This window comes from Piliocolobus tephrosceles, chromosome 15 (genome assembly GCF_002776525.5).
Source record: "Piliocolobus tephrosceles isolate RC106 chromosome 15, ASM277652v3, whole genome shotgun sequence".
NCBI lineage: Eukaryota > Metazoa > Chordata > Mammalia > Primates > Cercopithecidae > Piliocolobus > Piliocolobus tephrosceles.
Window position 1 is genome coordinate 26,331,097 of NC_045448.1, and position 18,256 is coordinate 26,349,352.

At 41.0% G+C, this 18,256-nt stretch overlaps 1 protein-coding gene across 3 annotated transcripts in view; it reads left to right on the plus strand.

Moving 5' to 3' along the window:
- The window catches only part of HADHB (hydroxyacyl-CoA dehydrogenase trifunctional multienzyme complex subunit beta), a 49,033-nt gene extending 36,634 nt beyond the window's left edge, over window positions 1-12,399 (plus strand). For all 3 annotated transcript variants that reach the window (XM_023230006.2, XM_023230008.1, XM_023230007.3), the window contains exons 8-16: window positions 338-525; window positions 862-1,042; window positions 1,729-1,850; window positions 4,915-4,994; window positions 5,069-5,116; window positions 6,182-6,269; window positions 6,940-7,014; window positions 7,461-7,625; window positions 11,857-12,399. In XM_023230006.2, coding sequence (XP_023085774.1) covers window positions 338-525; window positions 862-1,042; window positions 1,729-1,850; window positions 4,915-4,994; window positions 5,069-5,116; window positions 6,182-6,269; window positions 6,940-7,014; window positions 7,461-7,625; window positions 11,857-11,892 — 983 coding nt within the window. In that variant the 3' untranslated portion in view covers window positions 11,893-12,399. The remainder of the gene's footprint in view (window positions 1-337; window positions 526-861; window positions 1,043-1,728; window positions 1,851-4,914; window positions 4,995-5,068; window positions 5,117-6,181; window positions 6,270-6,939; window positions 7,015-7,460; window positions 7,626-11,856) is intronic.
- Window positions 12,400-18,256: the final 5,857 nt, after the last annotated feature.

Consider the following 18,256-nt stretch of genomic DNA (forward strand, 5'->3'; position numbering starts at 1 on the left):
AAAAAAAAAAAAAAAAAAAAACTAAAGCTGGGAGCATATAAATATGCAAGATGTTCTGGTTTGGAATAATGATTTGTTCAAGAGTTGGTCCAATGGATATTTCTAGAAGTTGATGTCCATATGGCAGGAATGAAACTTGTTTTTCTCTAACGTGTTGAATGTGTTTTTAGTCATTTAAAACAATTACCTTAATTCTTCTGAAAAGTTGAAAACCTTAATTATAGATGTTGTACAAAGCTGATAACTGCGATTCAGCCTTTTAATCAAGAAGCTTAAATTGGAATGGTATGTTATTTTCTGTAAAAGATATTCATGAAGCATAACCTGTGCTCTGTAGGTGTTGGCTTGATTGCTTCTGGCCAGTGTGATGTGATCGTGGCAGGTGGTGTCGAGTTGATGTCCGATGTCCCTATTCGTCACTCAAGGAAAATGAGAAAACTGATGCTTGATCTCAATAAGGCCAAATCTATGGGCCAGCGACTGTCTTTAATCTCTAAATTCCGATTGAATTTCCTAGCACCTGAGGTAAGGCTTGTGTTTGCAGGGCATCCCACTGCAGAGATTTAGAATTAGGTATTGCAGTGTGGACTCTGCTATGCTGTAGTAGGTGTAGATTCTGTAGTTAGAGGAAAGGGTTATTTGGTCAAGATGAAAAAAAAAAAAACATACTGGGTAGAAAACTTTAATTTGTGAGCCCTCTTTAGAGATCCTCTGCTCACAAAGAACTTTCCTTGTCTTGGTCTTGATTGATTAATGGTAAACAAATAGATTTTAACTTTTCCAAATAACACAGAACAATCCTAGGTGTTGGAATAACACCTGTTAACGGTGTACCTGCTTCTCGGATATCTCCTTTCCCAGCTTCCTGCGGTTGCTGAGTTCTCCACCAGTGAGACCATGGGCCACTCTGCAGACCGACTGGCCGCCGCCTTTGCTGTTTCTCGGCTGGAACAGGATGAGTACGCACTGCGTTCTCACAGTCTGGCCAAGAAGGCACAGGATGAAGGACTCCTTTCTGATATCGTACCCTTCAAAGTACCAGGTAAAATGAAATGCTTCATGACACTAATTAGGGAGTTCTGAATTGCTCCTAAAACTCAAAAAAATCCCAAGTGATTTTTCAATAAGTGCGTTGGTTCTGTTTCCAAAGCATTCAGCCTTTATTCTTAAATATGGACACAAAGTTTGATTTATGTTGTAACAATAGGTAAACATTTTTTTAAAGTTTCTACAAGAGTGTCCTTTTAAGGTCTGAGCACTAATCTCAGCACTTCGGGAGGCTGAGGCAGGAGGATCAGTTGAGGCCAGGAGTTCAAGACCAACCTGGTCAACAGAGTGAGACTTCATCTCTAATTAAAAAAAAAAAAAAAAAGTAAGACAAACAGAGTCTCCTTTTAGATCTTGCTGGTATATTTTAGTTCCTACATACATGCCTGTTTTTAAAATTCCTGAATCGTCTGACTTCTGTATAGAATAACCAACTGTGAATGAATGTCTTAAGAAATAGGATGTCCTATTTTTAGTAAAGGATTTAGATGATTTCCCAACTGTCTTTTAAGACTTTAGTTTAAAATTTGATAATATGATAATTATAAAACACTTTCCTTCTAGTGAATAGGTAAGGTTTATATTTCATTTGTTTTTGTAATTTTTAAAGCATATTTCTCTGGAGAAGATATATAAGGCTTATAGTTCCAAAGAGGCAAAAAAAATTCATTTTTTTAATAGGAAAAGATACAGTTACCAAAGATAATGGCATTCGTCCTTCCTCACTGGAGCAGATGGCCAAACTAAAACCTGCATTCATCAAGCCCTACGGCACAGTGACAGCTGCAAATTCTTCTTTCTTGGTAACTGTCAATGCTATTTGTATTTAGTAGTGACTTTTCTATTTCTGTACTCTCCGTAGAAAAGCCTAATATAAATTTTTGTGTGTGTGTTATGAATAGAGGGTAAAAATATAGTTATTCATTTTAATGTGAAAGTGGAGTCATAAAAAAAAAAATGGAATCATGGTTTTAAGGCCCGAGAAGTCACCTAATCCAGCCACCATTCTGCTACAAAAGCTCTTTTCTTCAGGCACTTAACCAGTCAGAAAACTTCTATTGCTTATGGTGGGCCCTGGAAATGAAAAGAATAGACAATTGCAATATAGTGAGATGCTGTGATGGCTGTAAGCATAGGCGTAGGCTTAGGTCAAACCCCTGACACAGATCGGGGGGTAGTCGGAGAGTCTTCTTGGAAGAGGTAACACTTGAGCAGCAAATCTTGAAGGAAAAGTGAAAGCCAACTCAGGAAGGATTTTAAAAGGCATTCCAGGCCAGGCGTGGTGGCTCACGCCTGTAATCCCAGCACTTTGGGAGGCTGAGGCAGGCAGATCACCTGAGGTCAAGAGTTCGAGACCAGCCTGGCCAACATGGAGAAACCCTGTCTCTACTAAAAATACAAAATCAGCCAGGTGTGGTGGCACATGACCTGTAATCGTAGCTACTCAGGAGGCTGAGGCAAGAGAATTGCTTGAACCTGGGAGGAGCGGAGGTTGCAGTGAGCCGAGATTGCACCATTGCACTCCAGCCTGGGCAACAAGAGCGAAACTCATCTCAAAAAAAAAAAAAAAAAAAGGCATTCTGTACAAAGGGAACAGCAAATGCAAAATCAAGGAAGTATGAGAGCAAGGGGTTCTTTGGGGGAAAAGTTAGGTTGGAGCATAAGGTATGAACTGGGAAGTCGTAGAAGACAAGGAAAAGCAGGCAGAAAGAGTAACAGGATACCTCTTCCAGCTCTGATTGTTAGAAAACTGCTTTACTAGGCCCGGGCGAAGTGGCTCACGCCTGTAATCCCAGCACTTTGGGAGGCCGAGATGGACGGATCATGAGGTCAGGAGATCGAGACCATCCCGGCTAACATGGTGAAACCATCCCGGCTAACATGGTGAAACCCCGTCTCTACTAAAAATACAAAAAAATTAGCCGGGTGTGGTGGCGGGTACCTGTAGTCCCAGCTACTCGGGAGGCTGAGGCAGGAGAATGGCGTGAACCTGGGAGGCAGAGCTTGCAGTGAGCTGAGATCAAGCCACTGCACTCCAGCCTGGGCGACAGAGCGAGACTCCGTCTCAAAAAAATAACAAAAACAAACAAACAAAAAAACTGCTTTACATTGACACCAATATTATTTTCCTGTAAGCATCATGGAACAAATCTACCATTGTTTGTTTTGTGTGTGTGTGTGTGTGTGTGTTTTTAACTTATCAACATGTAGCTTCATATCCTTCCTTGCTTTTCTGACTCCTCAGTTAAACATCTTTGTTGATTCTGCTGCTGCTTGTAAGATGTGATTTCTCTTCTCTTACCACCTTGGATATAGTCTTCTGGATATAGGCCATCTGGTCAAAGTTTCTTTTACAATGTAACTCTCCTACCTGGCCATAAAGTCTTGAAAACATAGGCAGATGTTTAACATATTTGCCCATGGTAAATGAATAATTAATGCCTGCTCTTGATAGGCTAGGGGAGTGGACTCTAGAGTAGTTCCAACAGTGTGGAACACCACCCTGTTAATCCCAGGTGGTGAAGAGCTGGTTAGGTTGGTCATTTGCAAAACCAAATTGGATGATAGAGCCATGTGGCATGGACTACACATCAGATCTGCATTCTTTGGATTACTTCCAGGGTATGCTTAAGGTCCAGGTTTATTTAGTGAGAATCAGAGACAAATCATCACAATACATGGATTTTGGGGACTGCATTAATGCCCCACATTCATTGCAATTTTGCACGATGGCACACTGAACCTGTTATTAATGTAATATCTGTAAACCATTTATTCCAAATGGTCACCTGTGCCTCCAGACTTTATGGACACCCTATTGGTGGCTACACAGTCTCTTCAGGGTTGCCAAGTTATAAAAATATGACAGAATATGGTAGAACTTATTTTGATTTTACAAATTATGAAGAATAGTTTCCTTTTCTTTGGAATTCTGGACTTTTGGGGGGAGCTTTTCTTTTTCGAAGTATGGTAAAGGACGTTTTTTCAGTAGTACTTCTTTGTCCTCCGGCTTCTCGGTTGTCATTTGGGAAGAAATGTATGGGGTGTATCCAAAGAGGGAAGCTTGTGGTTCTAATGTCCTCAGCTGGTTCTCCCATTGGTTTGCTCATTATAGAATTTTTAAGTTGAATAAAATGACCTATAAGCCATGGGCAGAAAGCAGCTCAGAAACAGCCCAGAAAATGTAAAAATAAATAAGAGATATGTTTATTTTGGTTAATATTTTGTGCCAAAAACTAAAAACTTTGGCTTAAATAAGTATTTATTATGAACACTTCTTTCTTTTTTTCTTTTTCTTTTTTTTTTTTGAGACAGAGTCTCGCTCTGTCACCCAGGCTGGAGTGCAGTGGGGTGATCACAGCTCACTGCAACCTCCGCCTCCCGGGTTCAAGTGATTCTCCTGCCTCAGCTTCCCGAGTAGCTACGACTACAGGTGTGTGCCACCACACCTGGCTAAGTTTTTGTATTTTTAGTAGAGATGCGGTTTCACCATGTTAGCCAGGATGGTCTTGATCGCCTGCCTCATGATCTGCCCGCCTCAGCCTCCCAAAGTGCTGGGATTATAGGCATGAGCCACCATGCCTGGCCATGAGCATTTATTTCTAAAGTTACTTCTTCTGTTGATTCATTTTGATTATTATGATACTTTTGAACAGCCTTCTCTACCCTCATCCTCTAAAAATTAGTCTGTGTGTGTATGTTTGAATTATGATTTAATGATGGATACAGCGAAGTAAGTGTTATTATACAGAATCACTGTATAAGTCTAATGAGTTAATAGATTCAGGTACAGAATATATAAGCTGGCTGGAGAAAGACCTCCAGATAGGCTGAAGAATGTTAACATTGTGCTGATTAACATTTCAGACTGATGGCGCATCTGCAATATTGATTATGGCAGAGGAAAAGGCTTTGGCCATGGGTTATAAGCCGAAGGCATATTTGAGGTAAAGTAAATGTTCAAACGAATCATCTCTGATTTCTTTATTACCAGAGCTCACCCCTCTATTTTTTTACCTAGGGATTTTATGTATGTGTCTCAGGATCCAAAAGATCAACTGTTACTCGGGTAGGTAGCTGTTTGTGTCCTTGGACTATAATCACAAGTATTTGATTGCTCACATTTTATTATACTTGTTAATAAATGGTTAACACTGGTTTATTATTTATTTATTTATTTATTACACTGGTTTGAGAGTATATTAAGCCCTGAGTTCATAATTGGTTTATGTGGTAGTTTGTTTGTTTTTTTTTTTTAAATAATAGTAATCTGGCCGGGCACAGTGGCTTACACCTGTAATCCCAGCACTTTGGGAGGCCAAGGTGGGCAGATCACAAGGTCAGGAGATTGAGACCATCCTGGCTAACACGGTGAAGCCCTGTCTCTACTAAAAATACAAAAAAATTAGCCGGGCGTGGTGGCGGGCGCCTGTAGTCCCAGCTACTTGGGAGGCTGAGTCAGGAGAATGGCATGAACCCAGGAGGCGGAGCTTGCAGTGAGCCAAGATCGCACCACTGAACTCCAGCCTGGGTGACAGAGCGAGACTCTGTCTCAAAAAAATAAATAAATAAATAAAATAATAGTAATCCTTTCTGTTGGTATATCATTTTAACCGTTTTGGATTATTTTCCATTTTTTCCTTTAAGTTTTACATATATATATATATATATATGGATGCACACAACTTACATTTTTTCATGAAGTTATCGTAGGCATTTTTTCATATGGCTACACACCCTGCTTCACAATCTTCCTAATATAGCCTTTTATAAAAGCCTTCCCATGTTTAGACTCTGTTCCGCTCCCTCGGAAGGCTGTAGCCTCACTGGCCTCCACTGTGATGTTCACATCAGTCAAGCCCTTTCCTTTGCCTTGCTCTTTGAACTCTGTTCTTCAGTTCTTCATGTTATTAGCTTGTCCTTATCCCTCATTGTTCTGCAATATAATAAGGGTAGAGGGCATGTCTGTACAGTTCATTATTTTATCTTTAACATTTAATTAATCAATACAGAAAAACCAAAGAATGAGTGAAAAGACATTAGAGTACCTATGTTAAACTCAGTTTGGGGAATATGAAGAAGCTCTTAGTTTAAAAATTAAAGTTTTAAGATATTACTTATTTTTTCTTTTCAGACCAACATATGCTACTCCAAAAGTTCTAGAAAAGGCAGGATTAACCATGAATGATATTGATGCTTTTGAATTTCATGAAGCTTTCTCGGTAAGTCATTTGAAAGACACATATGAAGGGACTAGAGTCATAAAAAATGTCATCCATATTTGTGGGAGCGAGCACGGCATGGTTTATGATGTGAGTAGAGCAGGAGTGGACCTATATATTTTAAGTACTGACTCACACTGCTGGGAGGTACCCGAGGGGAGGGAAGGAAGGGCCACACATACAATGTTGGAGAACATACCAAATTGTTTCTTTAGGAAATTCTCATTGAAAACTGATACAAAGATTTGTTCAACTTTACTTTTTTTTTTGAGACAGAGTCTTGCTCTGTTGCACCCTCTGGAGTGCAGTGGTGCGATCTCAGCTCACTGCAACCTCTGCCTTCTGGGTTCAAGCAATTTTCTTGTCTCAGCCTCTCGAGTAGCTGGGATTGCAGGTGCCTGCTACCATGCCCGACTCATTTTTTAAATATTTTAATAGAGACGGGGTTTCACCATATTGGTCAGGCTGGTCTTGAACTCCTGACCTCAGATGATCCACCCGCCTCAGCCTCCCAAAGTGCTGGGATTACAGATGTGAGCCACTGCGCCCATCCAATTTGCTCAACTTTAAACCATACCTACAAGTTGTTAAATTTTCACAAACCGTGCCTATAAGAAAGCGTAGAGGAACATGAATAACAAGGTTCTTATTCAATTATTTTCTCTTCCAGGGTCAGATTTTGGCAAATTTTAAAGCCATGGATTCTGATTGGTTTGCAGAAAACTACATGGGTAGAAAAACCAAGGTGAGTTTCTGATTTTAAAAAATGCTTGAATTTTCAAAGCACGTTAATAATTGGATCTTAGTTACCTGTTCTTAAGAATATGAAGGAAAAGCTTCTCTTTCTTTTGAAGAATTTTGTCTTTCATTAAAGATATTTATTTCTTAGTGTAAGGATAGAAATTCTTGTTTCATTAAATATATTTATTTCTTAGTTTAAAAATAGAAATTAGCAAAATTAAAATTCTATGTTATCTTTTGTTCCTTTCATTCTGGCATTAGATGAAAAATAAATGGACTCCTGACTTTTAATATTGACCTAGACTTACTTTCTTTTGCAGTAAAATTATTTGTAATATGTCTGATGTTAGGTATTTTCCTTTATCCCTCTTACTTCATGGTACTAAGAGCCTGGCTCGATTCTGATCTTAAGTAAACTTATCTTTACATTTGTGTCTTTGTGGGAGCCAGGTTGGATTGCCTCCTTTGGAGAAGTTTAATAACTGGGGTGGATCTCTGTCCCTGGGACACCCATTTGGAGCCACTGGCTGCAGGTTGGTCATGGCAGCTGCCAACAGATTACGGAAAGAAGGAGGCCAGTATGGCTTAGTGGCTGCCTGTGCAGCTGGAGGGCAGGTACGTTACCGTGGTGTCATAGGACCCTCCAGAGAGTCATTTTCTTGGAATGACTAGAATGTATGATTTAGTTTGAAACCTTCTTAAAGCAATATTTTTGATGACCTGGGGGTGGGGAGTGGGGAGGGATAACAGCTTTAATTCTGATAATACTTTTTGTTTTTTGGGGTTTTTTTTTTTTTTTTTTGAGACAGGGTCTTGCTCTGTCGCCCAGGTTGGAATGCAGTGGTCATATCTTAGCTCACTGCAACCTCCACTTCCCGGATTCAGGTGATTCTCATGCCTCAGCCTCCCGAGTAGTTGAGATTACAGGCATGCACCACCGTGCCCAGTTAACTTTTGTATTTTTAGTAGAGACAAGGTTTTGCCATCATGCCCTGCCATAATTCTGGTAATTCTTTGGAAGGAAACTGCTATTTAAACCCAAGCTATTTTTCCCAAATAATAATGTTTATTTTTTACTTACAAATATATGCTGATTATGAAAATTGTGGAATATATGAAAAGTATATGGAAAAACTTAGAGTCATCTATAATCTCCCCATCAGACATTATCATTATTCACATCTTGATATATTTTCTTCTTTAATAATAAACTTTTATTTATCTAGTCACCGTAAGACTTTATGAAATCTCTCCAAGAGAGAAACTGTCTTTCTAGAGAACTGAATTATACCTTAACTGGGGAGTTAATTTTAAACTTCTGGATAACTTACTGCTGTTCAGCTGGGGAAGTATATTGTTGACAGATTTTTTTCCTTTCTACTTCGCTTGCATTACAGACCCAACTTCCTGACTGCTGTAGCATCTCACTCTAGGAATAAAATCCAAAAGGAAGATTGTAGTTTGTTTTTTGTTTGTTTGTTTTTTGAGACAGAGTCTTGCTCTGTCCCCCAGGCTGGAATGCAGTGGCGCCATCTCGGCTCACTGCAACCTCTGCCTTGCAGGTTCAAGCAATTCTCCTGTCTCAGCCTCCTGATTAGCTGGGATTACAGGCGCTCACCACCAAGCCCGGGTAATTTTTTTGTATTTTTAGTAGAGATGGGGTTTCACCGTATTGGCCAGGCTGGTCTCCAACTCCTGATCTCAGGTGATCCGCCTGCCTCAGCCTCCCAAAGTGCTGGGATTACAGGCATGAGCCACTGTGCCTGCCCTGTTCTTTTTTTTTTTTTATTACAATGTGAACAGATTTTCTCTTCCTCTAGATTAGAGAAACTTCCTGTTCCTGATCAAAATGAATAAATATTTAAAAGCATAAACAGGCCGGATGCAGTGGCTCACGCCTGTAATCCCAACACTTTGGGAGGTTGGCTCATGCCTGTAATCCCAACACTTTGGGAAGTTGAGGCGGGTGGATCACTTGAGGTCAGGAGTTCAAGACCAGCCTGGCCAACATGGTGAAACCTTGTCTCTACTAAAATTACACAAATTAGCCTACCATGGTGGTATGCGCCTAGAATTCCAGCTACTCGGGAGGCTGAGGCAGGGGAATCGCTTGAATCCCGGAGGTGTAGGTTGCAATTAGCCGAGATGGCGCCACTGCACTCCAGCCTGAGTGACAGAGGGACTCTGTCTCAAAAATAAACAAAATAAATCTCACATTTAAAAGCCCTTTTTCATGAATTTTCATCAGAGACTTTGCAGAAACCAAGGGGTCAGTTATTTATCAGTTGGAACATTTTGGACTTTATGATCAGAAATGTTTTTTAATCTGTGTAACTTCATCTACAGAAAACTATGGTCCATTAAGACTTGAGCTATCCCTCTATCTCTCCATGCCAGACTTCTACCAGGGAGGTAACCTGTACACATTACTCACGAGCATAGTGCGTAATCCACATAGGGTAATGTCTGCAGATTTGAGTATGTGTTCCATAATTCTTTATCTAGCATGTAGAGTATAAATGAGACAATACTGGATGCTTTTATGGATGAACAAAGAATGATACCTAGCACCTTCTAGAAGTTTTTAGTATAGTGAAGAGAGAAGATAAGATGCATCTGAGAAACTAGATTAAACTTGACATTGTTTGATCAAGAGCCATGTGAGTAATACCAACATGACTGGAGACAGGAGAAATCTATCATGGTGAATCTAAAGCAGGGTTTCTCAACTTTGGCACTAACATTTTGGGCCAAACAATTCGTTGTTGTGGGGGGCTGTGCTGTGTGTTGTAGGGTGTTTAGCATGGCCTCTACCCACCAGATAGCAGTAACAAGCTCCTCCCCACCTCTGCCCCATGTGCACACAGTTGGCATGACCAGAAGTATCTCCAGGTGTTGCCAAATCTGATCTAGAGCAAGAAAAAACATGGAACATGAAAACTGTATGTTTAAAATCAAGCTAGAGAGGGCTGGGCACGGTGGCTCATGCCTGTAGTCCCAGCATTTTGGGAGGCTGAGGCAGCTTGAACCCAGGAATTCGAGACCAGCCTGGGCAACATGGCAAAACCTCATCTCTAACAAAAATACAAAAATTAGCCAGGTATGATGGCATGCACCTGTGGTCCCAGCTACTCGGGAGGCTGAGGTGAGCTGATTGCTTGAGACCGGGATGTTGAGGCTGCAGTGAGCTGTATTCACGCCACTGCACTTTAGCCTGGGTGACAGAGTGAGACCTTGTCTCAAAAAGCAAATAAAGAAATTAAAGTAAATAATAAAATAAGCAAGCCAGAGAGGAGTATTCTACCTTATTACGAATTCTTTCAGGACAACCCCCAAGTCAGTCAAACCTTCCTATCCCTGCTTTTTTGTCTGCTTGTGCCTTTTCAGCATACTTTACATGCCAGACGTGGTAGCTCATGCCTGTAATCCCAGCACTTTGGGTGGTTGAGGTGGGCAGATTGCTTGAGCTCAGGAGTTCAAGACCATCCTGGACAACATGGCAAAACCCCATCTCTACTAAAAATACAAAAACTAGCTGGGCGTGTTGGTGCATGCCTGTAGTCCCAGCTACTTGGGAGGCTGAGGTGGAAGTGTCACCTGAGCCTGGGAGGTTGAGGCTGCAATGAGCCGTGTTCAGGCCACTGTACTCCAACCTCGGTGACAGAGGGAGAACCTGTTTCAAAAAAAGAAAACCAAACAAACAAGCAAAAAAAAAAAAAACAAAGTACCTAATAGTTTGTTTTGAACTCCAGTGTATACTTGATTGAGGACAAAGACCACATAGCAAATCTTTAAACCTACACAGTGCTCAACTTGGCACTTTGTAAATAATAGTTTCTTTTATTTACTTTTTTGTTTTTTAGAGACAGAGTGTCTAAAAACTCTATGCTAGGATTTAGACTCATCTAAACTAAGGACATAGCTAGTACATAGCACTGTGTATAGTGCTGGATAAAATATATTCTACTTCTGGCCGGGCGTGGTGGCTCACGCCTGTAATCCCAGCACTTTGGGAGGCCGAGGCTGGTGGATCACGAGGTCAGGAGATTGAGACCATTCTGATTAACATGGTGAAACCCTGTCTCTACTAAAAATACAAAAAAAAATTAGCCAGGCGTGGTGGCGGGCGCCTGTAGTCCCAGCTACTCAGGAGGCTGAGGCAGGAGAATGGCGTGAACCCAGGAGGCGGAGCTTGCAGTGACCTGAGATCGCACCACTGTACTCCAGCCTGGGCGACAGAGCGAGGCACAAAGAAGGGACAAGCCCAGACTTTGGAATCATCTAGACCTGGTTTCAAATCCTGGCCCTGTTACCTTAATAGCTTTGTGATTTGGGTGAGTCACTTAACCTTTCAGAGCCTCAGTTTTCCCCTCTAGAAACTTACTTTTATTGGTATTTGCTGTATCATGTTTGTTTTACTGTATTGGTATTTGCTGTATCATGCTTTTTTAGTTAAAAAAGCCCCTGGATTTCTCATTTTAACAGCATCCATTTGTAGAGCATCACTAGGAATTAGATTCTGTAGTAGAGCCTGATGCATATATGTATACATGTATATATGAATGTATATAAATATATGTGTGTATATATATACACACATACACAGCTGTACTGTATGTTATGTAATGTCCACAAAAACTCTATGAGATAGACACTATGAACCCCATTTTGTAAAAGAAATTCCACTTTAGACTGACTACAAAGTTTCCCAGGATCACACAGTGATTGAATGGCAGAGCCAGGATCCAACTCCAAAGCCTGTACTTTTCTCATTATTCTCTGCTGTCTCTGACTAACTGGATTCTTCACCATTCATTGCTCTAATTGGACTTTGTTTTCTTTACAGGGCCATGCTATGATAGTGGAAGCTTATCCAAAATAATAGATCCAGAAGAAGCGACCTGAAGTTTCTGTGCAACACTCACACCAGGCAATGCCATTTCAATGCATTACTAAATGACATTTATAGTTCCTAGCTCCTCTGAGGAAAACAATTCTTGTGGCCTTCTGTTAAATACTTTGCACTTAAGCCTTGCCAGTGTTCTGAGCTTTTCAATTATCAGTTTACTGCTCTTTCAGGGATTTCTAAGCCACCAGAATCTCACACACACATGTGTAGGGGGTTGTTTTTGGTCTCTGTTGTCACTAAAGACTAAATGAGTGTTTGCAGTTGGGAAAGAGGTCAGTTGAGATTTGGAAGTCATCTTTGTAATATCTGCAAATTATACTTGTTCTTATCTGTGTCCTAAAGATAAGTGTTCTCTATAAAATACAAACCAATGTGCCTAATTGTGGAAAAATAATTCAGAATCTAAACACCACTGAAAACTTACAAAAAAATGTTTAGATACATAAATATGGTGGTCAACTTAATAAAGTGGAGAAATATCAGAGAACTGTTTACCTCATTTTTTATTGGTCAGGGGAGGGTGGTTCTCTTGGCTTAGGACCAGATTTTGCCTTTAATTACTCATTTATAACTTCTAACTATTTTGGTCAATGGTGAGACTGCTGGGAACATAAAGACAATCCTGTTTATTTATTTATCTTATTTTATTTATTTTTTGAGACGGAGTCTCCCTCTGTCCCCCAGGCTGGAGTGCAGTGGTATGATCTCGGCTCACTGCAAGCTCCGCCTCCCCAGTTCAAGCAATTCTTCTGCCTCAGCCTCCCGAGTAGCTGGGACTACAGGCACCCGCCACCACACTTGGCTAATTTTTGTATTTTTAGTAGAGATGGTGTTTCGCCATGTTGGCCAGGCTGGTCTTGAACTGCTGACTTCAGGTGATCCATCAGCCTCGGCCTCCCAAAGTGCTGGGATTACAGGTGTAAGTCACTGCGTCCAGCTTGACAGTCCAGGCTGTTTTAGAATAGCACCTTTGGTTTTCCCCACTGCTGAACCGCAGAACATTTATTTCACTTTTTGGACATGCTTCTGTTAGCCAGGATTTAAGTAAAGTGTAAAGAGGTTTTTTATTTTAATCAACTACTCTAAATCCTCTCAGATTTTTGACAGCTACCCTGTACTAAATAACATGGATGCTAGTGTTTAAAGAAACACTGGCTTCTTTTTATGGACATTTGTGTGATTGTTGCTTAGGTCTATGCAAGTTACTGGGAATCAAAATCACCCTGTAGTTCAGGGACAAATTGGGCAGGAGACCTAGTCCTAACCTCTTAAAAGGATATTTGAGAGTCTCAGCATCATTTCCTCATGGTTTCCTTGGTAATTATACTGTGAGTTTTTAATACTGAAAACCATTATATTTACATATATATCACAAAAATGAGGTATAAATAAATTAAATATAAAAACCTTAAAATTTAGAAAAAAAATAACCCTGTGACCTTAGGTTGAAGGGAGAGAGGGATTTCTTGAAGAAGACATTGAAAATACTAAGCATGAAGGATCTATAAATTTCCCTGTGTTGAAATAAGAACTTTTGTTCTTCATGTGATGATACAGAGTGGTGGATAAGCAAGCTAAAAGTGGAGCAAATATAGTAGATACAGCTTTAAAAGAATCCAGGATATATAAATAATTCTTACAAATCAATAAGAGTAAAGACCACTTGGCCGGGCGCGGTGGCTCGTGCCTGTAATCCCAGCACTTTGGGAGGCCGAGGCGGGCAGATCATGAGGTCAGGAGTTCGAGACTAGCCTGACCAACATGGTGAAACCCTGTCTCTACTAAAAATACAAAAAATAGCCGGGCATGGTGGCGTGTGCCTGTAATCCCAGCTACTCAGGAGGCTGTAGCAGGAGAATAATTTGAACCCGGGAGGCGGAGGTTAACAGTGAGCCGAGATTGCACCACTACACTCCAGCTCTTGGCGAAGAGCAAGACTCCATCTCAAAAAAAAAAAAAAAGGGCAAAAGATCTTAACACACAGTTTTTAGAAAATGATATGCATATGGTAAATAACAAGATGCTCAATAGTAATCAGGAAAAACAAATTAAGATCATAATGAGATACACCTACCAGACTGGCAAAAATTAACAAGACTGAGAATACCACTGTTGGTCTTGGAATGTGGACCAGTTAGAACTTTATATGCTGCTGGTGAGAATGCAAATTGGCAAAACCACTTTGAAAAACAGTCTGGCAATTGGGCCAGATGCAGTGGCTCACAGCTGTAATCCCAGCACTCTGGGAGCCCAGGGCAGGCGGATCACGAGGTCAGGAGATCGAGACCATCCTGGCTAACACTGTGAAACCCTGTCTCTACTAACAATACAAAAAAATAAATAAATAAATTAGCTGGGCGTGGTGGTGGGTGCCTGTAGTCCCAGCTACTTGGAAGTCTGAGGCAGGAGAATGGAACCCAGGAGGCGGAGCTTGCAGTGAGCTGAGATTGCGCCACTGCACTCCAGCCTGGGCAACAGAGTAAGACTCTGTCTCAAAAAAAAAAAAACAGTCTGGCATTATGTTGTACCTCTGAATACAAGACACAAGGTCTGTGACCCAGCATTTCTGCTCTTAGGAGCACTCCCTAAGAGAACGTGCACATTAGTCCAGGAAATATGTACAAGCCTGCTCACAGCTGCATTGCTCTTAATAGCAAAATACTGCAAATAACTCATGATCATTGACAGGAAAGTTTCAAAAATAAGCAAAACCAAGTAGGATGCCTACAGACGAGGTAAAAACAGTTCCTAAAACAGCTAAGGGAAGGGAAAAGAGAGACGCATCTTCCTTACTGAAGAATTCCAAATAATACCTGTAGATACTCTGGACTCCAGGAGGTGGAGCACACCCATCCCCTTTGAGTGTGGGCTGGGCTTAGTGACTTTACTCCAGTAAATACTGTATGGAAAGGGAAAAAGGCAGCCTTACAGTGGAGAAACAGCAAACCGCAGCTTAACCAGGCGATCAAGGTTAACATCATCAGTGTGGCCATGTGGATGCACGTGCCTCCTAGATGTACATCACAAGGTACACTTCACCTCTGTGGTATTCTTTCCAAATATCCATAATCCAGTCGAATCATGAGAAAACAGGCAAACCCAAACTGAGGGAGTCTATGAAATGCTTGACCAATACTCGAAACTATCAAGGTCATAAAAAGGAAATGCTGAGAATTTGTCGTAGATCAATGGAGGCTAAGCAGACATGACAACTAAATGTGATGTAATGACTGGATTCTGAAACAGAAAAAGGACATTCATGGAAAAACTGGTAAAATCTGAATAAAGTCTGGAGTTAATTGTTTGTTTTAAGCGTAGAAATAAATCCTCACATTTATAGTCAAATGCTTTTTTTTTGTTTTGTTTTGGGGTGGGGTGGGGGTTGGGACACAGTCTTGCTCTGTCACCCAAGGCTGGAGTGCAGTGGAGCGATCTCGGCTCACTGCAACCTCTGCTTCCAGAGTAGCTGGGACTACAGGCATGCATCACCATGCCTGGCTAAATTTTTTTGTATTTTTAGTAGAGACAGGGTTTCACCATGTGGCCAGGCCAACATGGTCTTGAACTCCTGGCCTCAAGTGATCCACCCACCTCTGTCTCCCAAAGTGCTGGGATTACAGGTGTGAGCCACTGCACTCGGCCATCAGATGCTTTTTGACAACAGTGCCAAAAACAGTGCCAAGACCATTCATTGGGGAAAGGACAGTCTTTTCAGCAAATGGTGTTGGGGAAACTGGACATCCACATGCAAAATAATGAAGTTGGACCCTCACCTTACACCCTATACAAAAATGAACTCAAACGGATCAAAGACCTAAAGAAAGATAAAAGCTAAAACTTACAGTTTTATAAACACTTAAAAGAAAACATGGGGGAAAACACATGACATTAGATTTGGCAATGATTTCTTGGATATGGCACCAAGAGCATAGGCAACAAAGGAAAAAATAGATTAAATTGGATTTCATAAAAATTAAAAACTGCATCAAAGGGCACAATTAACAGTAAAAAGGTAGCCTATGGAATGGCAGAAAATATTTGCAAATCATATATCTCACAATGGGTTAATATTCAGAATATATAAAGAACTAAAATTCACGCCCAGAAAACCCCCATTTAAAAATGGGCAAATAGGCCGGGCATGGTGGCTCACACCTGTAATCCCAGTACTTTGGGAGGCTGAGGCAGGTGGATCACAAGGTCAGGAGATCGAGACCATCCAGGCTAACATGGTGAAACCTCTCTCTACAAAAAATATAAAAACTTTACCTGGGTGCGGTGGTGGGCACCTGTAGTCCCAGCTACTTGGGAGGCTGAGGCAGGAGAATGGTGTGAACCCGGGAGGCAGAGCTTGCAGTGAGCCAAGATCACACCACTGCACTCCAGCCTGGTTGACAGAGCAAGACTCTGTCTAAAAAAAAAAAAAAGGCAAATAATTTGAGTATCTTCATCTTCAAAGAAGATGGCCAATAGCACAGGAAAAGATGTTCAACATTACTAATCATTAGGGAGACACAAATCAAAACCACAATGAGATACTACTTCACATCCATTAATCCATTAGTATGGTTACTATCAAAAGAACAGAAAATAGCAAGGGTTGGTGAGGATGTGGAGAAATGGAAATTCTTTTGTGTTTGTAGAGATGTAAAATGGTGCAGCTGCTATAGAAAACAGCATGGCAGTTCCTAAAAAATTAAATATAGAATTACCCTATGAGCCAGCAATTCCACTTCTGGGCATATACCCAGAAGAACTGAAAGCAGTGGGGCTGGGCACCGTGGCTCATGTCTGTAATCCCAGCACTTTGGGAGGCCGAGGTGGGCAGATCACAAAGTCAAGAGATCAAGACCGTCCTGGCCAACATGGTGAAACCCCATCTCTACTAAAATACAAAACTTAGCTGGGTGTGGTGGCGCGCATCTGTAGTCTCAGCTACTTGGGAGGCTGAAGCAGGAGAATCGCTTGAACCTGGGAGGCAGAGATTGCAGTGAGCCGAGATCGAGCCACTGCACTCCTGCCTAGCGACAGAGCAAGATTCTGTCTCAAAAAAAAAAAAAAAGGGGGCTTGGAGAAATATTTCTATATTCATGTTCATAGCAGCATTAATCACAATAGCCAGAAGGTGGAAGCAACTCAAATGTCCATTGATGGGTAAACGGATAAACAAAATACAGATAACTTTGTATATATGTACAAAGGAATACTATGCAGCCTTAAAAGGGAAAGCAATCCTGTAACATGCTACCACACAGATGGACCTTGAGGACCCATCACAAAAGGACAAATTCTGTAGGATTCCACTGACATGAGGGACCTAAAGTAGTCACGTTCATAGAGACAGAAAGTAGAATGATGGCTGCCAGGGGCTTGGGGCTGGGGATTTGGGGAGTTGTTGTTTCATGGATACAATTTTCGTTTTCGAAGATGAAAAGTCTTCTCGAGATTGGTTGAACAATAATGTGAATGTATCTTACTAAACTGTACATTTGAAAAGGGTTGCACTGGTTCATGCCTGTAATCCCAACACTTTGGGAGACTGAGACGGGAGGATGGCTTGAGCCCAGGAGTTTGAGACCAGCCTCTACAGAATTTGTCCTTTTGTGACCGGCTTATTTGACTCAGCATAAGGTCCTCAAGGTCCACTCGTGTAGCATGTCACAGGATTACCTTCCTTTTTAAGGCTCCATAGTATTCCCTTGTGTGTATATACCACAGTTAAACCAGGCTGTAACTGTAATTAGAGCCTGTGCTCCACCAGCTAATCATTTGGCAGTAGAGCCTTTTATTTGTCCCCATCTTTCTTTCAAACTTCAAAAGGTTTGCTCCCTATTCCCCAAACGTTTGCTTCTATGGTATCTGATTCTAAGTAATTGCATGTTCTTTCTATACTCTATATAGTTTATTCATTTATTCATTCTGTTGAGTGCCTTTTATGTGTCAGGCACTATTCTGGATGCTGAGGCCCACCTCGGCCTGCCAAAGTGCTGGGATTACAGATGTGAGCCACCGCGCCCAGTCCCTTTACTAGCTTTGGATAATGAAATCACTTTCCTTCTACCAGACCTTGCTCTTGTTAATTGGACTCTGCAAGCGGCAAGCATTCACACCTGCGTTCGGTTACATATGGACTAAAATTGTATAGTATAATGCTGTTCTGGAATGCTGTTGTTTTACTTAGCTATATTGGAACAGAAATTAAAAGAAATTAAAGAATGTGTAAGCAAAAACTCAGTTATATGTAAAAAAAAAAAAAAAAAAAAAAGAAAGAAAAAAACCCAATCCCCCCTGAAGAAGAGAAAGAGCTAGAGTCCTTTAAAATTAACTGCCTGTTTTT